Source organism: Oncorhynchus kisutch, linkage group LG10 (genome assembly GCF_002021735.2).
Source record: "Oncorhynchus kisutch isolate 150728-3 linkage group LG10, Okis_V2, whole genome shotgun sequence".
Classification (NCBI taxonomy): domain Eukaryota; kingdom Metazoa; phylum Chordata; class Actinopteri; order Salmoniformes; family Salmonidae; genus Oncorhynchus; species Oncorhynchus kisutch.
Genome location: NC_034183.2, coordinates 33,365,869 through 33,371,083, shown reverse-complemented (window position 1 = coordinate 33,371,083; position 5,215 = coordinate 33,365,869). Strand labels below are relative to the sequence as shown.

At 40.5% G+C, this 5,215-nt stretch overlaps 1 protein-coding gene across 1 annotated transcript; it reads right to left on the bottom strand.

Annotated features, from left to right (window-relative positions):
- Positions 1-1,256: 1,256 nt before the first annotated feature.
- On the bottom strand, positions 1,257-3,984 carry LOC109897524 (guanine nucleotide-binding protein G(I)/G(S)/G(O) subunit gamma-12-like). Its single transcript, XM_031833568.1, has 3 exons — positions 3,937-3,984; positions 3,719-3,830; positions 1,257-3,484 (listed from the first exon to the last, which is right to left on the bottom strand). The coding sequence occupies exons 2-3, from the start codon at positions 3,797-3,799 to the stop codon at positions 3,359-3,361; spliced, it is 207 nt and encodes a 68-aa protein (XP_031689428.1). The 5' UTR covers positions 3,800-3,830; positions 3,937-3,984; the 3' UTR covers positions 1,257-3,358.
- Between the last annotated feature and the right edge of the window lie 1,231 nt (positions 3,985-5,215).

The window sequence follows — 5,215 nt, the reverse complement described above, 5'->3', positions numbered from 1 at the left end:
ATAGTAGAATGTGAGATCTTTGGTTCTGGGTTGCCGAGATTGCCCAGAATAGGGAGACAAATAGCATACCATGTGGTGTGGGAACGTTTTAGTTGGTGCTGCAGCCTGTCTCCGTGGCGGTCAGTTGACCATCCAAATAGCAGTCAGTCTCTATTATTTGAATAGCTAACAAAACAAATGACAGCGTAGATGTGCTCCCTGCATCCACTGGGAATCGTAGTGATTCCGTTGTTCACAGTATTATCCTAGTGTTGTTTGAGGAGTGTGGCTGAAAGGTAGTGGTGAGATGCCGAAGCAAGACTACTTCAATATTAAGGCCCTGGATGGTTAAGCTGGGTCGTGTTCATTGGGTGCAAAGTGAAGTGAACTGGGGAGGTACTACCTGAACTTGTCTAATAAGAAACTATAGTTTTAGCTACAGTGTGCCCTACTGAACATGACAATGGTTACCGAGTTGCTTTTGCCAGTCGCGTGCAAAGTCACACAGGTACACTTACACAAATGCATACTCCCACACGCGCAATAACAATTATTCAACCATTGTGACCATCATGACCATTGTGAGAGCATGAAATAGCAAATTATTATTGTATTGTTATTGTTAACATGGAATGTTAAAACTCAAGAAGAAATCATAATAACAGTCTACACAAAGTTCACGGAATCCCTTTCAGGATAGAAGTCGTACATTTATCAATTAAACATTATCAGAATTAAACACTAAAAGTACTGGCAATAAAATACAATCAGAAAACCTGCACATTTCTAGCCTGGTACCAGATCGGTTTGTGCTCTTGCTTATTCCCTAGTTTTCACAATTGTTTGCCAAGAAAATTAGTCACAAGGAGTTTGCATGATAGCACATACAGACTGGCACTCAGGCTAGTACAGTATGTTTCCTCTGATGCTGGTACATTGGATAGATGTCATTGCGATGGCACAGACGGATCTTACCTCCTCTGCTTCAGCTAAGGAGCGATAACATTATGGACCAACATCTTTTACATCAATGTAAGGCATATTACACTCATTTAAAGGGTTACATAATATTAGTGTACCGTGGTCTGCAATACTTCATATTGTTACTACATTATCTATCTACTGTACCATATACAAGCGAGACAACTATGCAAAGTCACAAAGGTTGGTTTCTAAGGCAAAGGTTAGTCTGAGTTTCATAACAAATACATAGAAGTGGGATAGTCTGAATTGATACACCCCCCCCCCCACCCTCTACCCACGCCTGAAAAGAAAATTATCTCTGACATTGTCTTTGCAGAAACAAAACAATGCTTGTTAGACATTGTGAAGTGGTCATCCTTTAACCTTCTTCAGGCCCTGTGGATGCAAGCTAGATGCTTTCCCTTACAGAATGACAGGCACCCTTTGAGAGTGTGTTAATTTGTCACAGAGGCCATGACCTTTTGGCCAGCCTGCCCTCTCTTGTTTTAATGGGACATTCACAGGCCAGTCCCAAATGGCCACCTTTTCCATTTAGTGCACTACTTTTAACAAGGGCCCATAGGGCTCTGGTCAAAAGTAGTTCACTATATAGGGAATAGGATGCCATTTGGAACAAAGACATACAGTAATTTACCAGCCCATCAGCACTGGTTAGTGTACTCCTGTGTCATGGGACTGGCTGATTTACATAACAGGGTTATTACAAGCTTATCAGTAGCATTCAAACTAGACTGATTGTTTTCCAAAGAAGCTACTGTGTGGGGACTGACTGACGCAATCAGGAGCTTAAAGGTTTAAACTTGTGTGGTGCAACTGCAATGCTTTAGGGCCATTGACATGATTTATGCTCTAGCTGATGTGCAATGTTAGATGTTTTTATAATTGCATCTGTACTTACAATATTAAATCAACAGTATGATACTGTATAAACTGAATACAGTAGATTATCATAGAAGACACAGTAAAATACCATGCATTTGTTTTACAGCACACAAAAGACTTTTCTGTCATTTCAACAGTAAAACATTGTAGAGTGCACAGTAAAATAACGTAAATTGTAAGAGGCTATATTTGTTGCACCAATGAGTGAGAATGCTGTACCCCTACAGAATACGGTAATATACTGTATTTTAGGAATTATACAAACCTCACTGGCCAATTGCTACCAGTAATTTATAATACATTACCAATACCGTATTTTTGGAGAGCAAAAACCTTTTGAACCCTAACTGGTTTATGGTATTGTTGTTTCTCACTCATTAATATATTTTGAGGAGTGTCTTGTAAGCGGCCATATTTGTTGCACCCATTGGTGAGAGTGCTGTACCAATTTAAGTGATAGGTGGTAGTAGTTCCCTAACAATTAAATGTATATAGGGGTAGATCAGAGTGGCAGCAAGTCTCAAAACCATTAATGGTTGAGTAGCTAGCCCTGTCCTTTGATCTGTAGTCACTGTCAGTTTTCCCATAGATTTCCAGTCATTGTGCTGATGCTAGTTAGCATTGACTCGCGAAACTACCTTTAAACGTCCGTCATACTGGACACAGAGACATAAAATGGTATCTACGGTTAAAGAAACGTTTTACTTGCTATATGACATGTGTTTTTTTAATCAACCTTGGTTGAATGCACTGACTGTAATATGTGTTTGTTTTATCTACCGTGGTTGAATGCACTGACTGTAAGCTGCTAAGGTCAAGAGTGCCCGCTAAATGACCAAAATGTAAATCTAAAAATGAAAACTTGCAAAGAACACTGGATAATATGCTACTGCATGGGTAATTCCAGTAATGTACTGTAAATTGGATTACAGTAACATTTGTGGTACTGTAAAATGGATTACAGTGAAATGGATTACAGTAGCTGTCCTGTAAAATACATTTGCTGTCAGTAAGTTGATGTACATTTTAAAAGGAACGGTTTTAGTGTCAACGTGACAAAGTTGGGAACCCCCATTTCAAACCCAGCTGGTCTTTAGTCTGCATAACATACGGTAACAATCTGAAAGAACACCAGTCTCTGTTGAGAGGAGTCTCAGAATGAGCTATCTATTCATGACTGACTGAACTAAACTAAACCCTTTTTTTTCTGGGTCACAAATAAATTGTTGTATCTGATGGAGAGAGAGGACCGATTCTGATTCTACCAAAATGGCACTAGTTTAAAAGAGAGAGTGAATGAGTCCCAAATGGCACCCTATTCCCTTTATATTGCACTACTTTTGACCGGAGCCCTAAGGTAACATTTTGAAATCATCCTAAAGTACAAGGAAACATGGGAAGTGGGACTGGGCTGGCCTTAAGGCAAATAGTGTACCGGTATTAACGTTGTATATTTCTCCCTATAAAATAATTAAAAAAAATAAAAAGCAAAGATAATTCAGCTGTTCCGCTACTATAATATAGTGCATGGCTTCTTGTCTTTGAAAGGGTTTTCAGAGGCTGGTATACCCATGAGTAGAGGGTCGTATTTACCCTGTTCTCCACAGTAGTGCATCAGGTCTGCTGAGGCCTTGGACACCTGCAGGAGAGAATCATACAGTAGGTTACAATTGGCAACACAAGGAAACACTCACATAGAGAGAAGGTCAGAGAAGGCAGGTCTTGCTAGCCTGGCTGACGCAACCCACGCGACTACATGGGAGGACTTTGAGAGCTGGTGTCAGCCAGACTAAGTACTTGCAGGATGGAAAATGTAATGTCATATAGGTGTATCTTGGTATATATGGATATATGGGCTGTTTGAGAAGGGTACCTTAATTCTCTCAATGCTGGCTTCTATTCTCAGCTGCTGGACTGCCCTCCTGGCACGGGCAGTGTTACTGGAACTCTGCATCTTCGAAAGATATGTTGGTCTCCACACACCTCTGTTAAAACACATACTGGATTCAGTCTTCACCTACTGTGTAACACCATGGAAAAGAATGAATGAACTGACTGAATGAATTAACATTGTATTGTTATTGGGTATACCGTCCACAATTTGGGAGTAGCGGCAGCCCCTGTGAGTGGCTTTATCTGGAAAAACAAAATAAAAGCACAATAAGACATAATTGAATCACCAGTTGTACACTGATATAGGGCAGCAGTACAGCCAGTCTCTGTATAACTGTGTCATAAAAGATATCCCAGTTACATCAGCTGGCTCTTCTTACGTCTTTGCACAAGAGATGGTGTGTTAGAGAGTTACACAATATGGTTAAGTGTCAGGAACATAACTTTGAAAAGCTGCCAAACACAATATACAAAAAAACAAGCCTAGGAGCAGCTGTTATTCCACTGTCTTTCTCCAGAGTAACTTCCCAGAAGTGACAGTCGGAAGTTAATCTGCAATTTACTAAACCAACAACCTACAAACAAGCTAGCGGACATAATCACATAAAGATTGGCCAAGATGGACACTGTTGCACAATCTCACACATCATGGGAAGTCTACATTGGTCCATAGCATTAAAGACATTGCCTGAGAGGACAGTCTGCTATAGTGGGTCTGTATGTAGTAAGAAAGAGATTGCTTGGGTTGTTGGCACTGTTCAAAACACCCAGTCTGTGGATTCAGATTGACTGAGTGGGAATCTTGGTTAGAGATATTAGGGCAAGATTTAGCCTACTTGGGTATTCTACTATCTCAGCCTGGTCTCAGGCTAGACGTAACATAGTAAACATAACTCCGGAAGACTCAAATTAAAGGGGAAAAGAGGGAAACCTAGTCAGTTGTACAACTGAAATGTGTCTTCTGCATTTAACCCAACCCCTCTGAATCGGAGAGGTGCGGGGGCTCCCTTAAATCGACATCCACGTCTTCGGCTGGGAACAGTTAGTATGATTATGTTACGTTTGGTATAGTTAGATAAGACATTAGGTTACCTAACCCTCTAGAGTCTGTCTAAACCCGGGGAGATTCACTACATGGAACAACATATCGTCCCAAAAATTATTAAACAGGAAGTTTGTTCTAAAGTGTCTGTCCTATATCTGAGATTTTTGTAACATATATATATCCCCTTATTTTAGGCACTAAACCATATACTGTATACTTCTGCTGGTACTTCAGATGAGTCTATTGAGGCTTGTGGGCGCTCTAGGGCAAAACGGAGAACATTGTGTTCGTGAGAGTCTCAGCCTTCAATCGAGTGGTCATAATCGTGTGTAGGGCAAACCTTTCGGACGCTACAGACGCTTCCATGAGAAGATTGAATTTCCACCTAGCTAATGTTAGCTTTAGCCACTTAGCTAACATTAGCCAAAACAA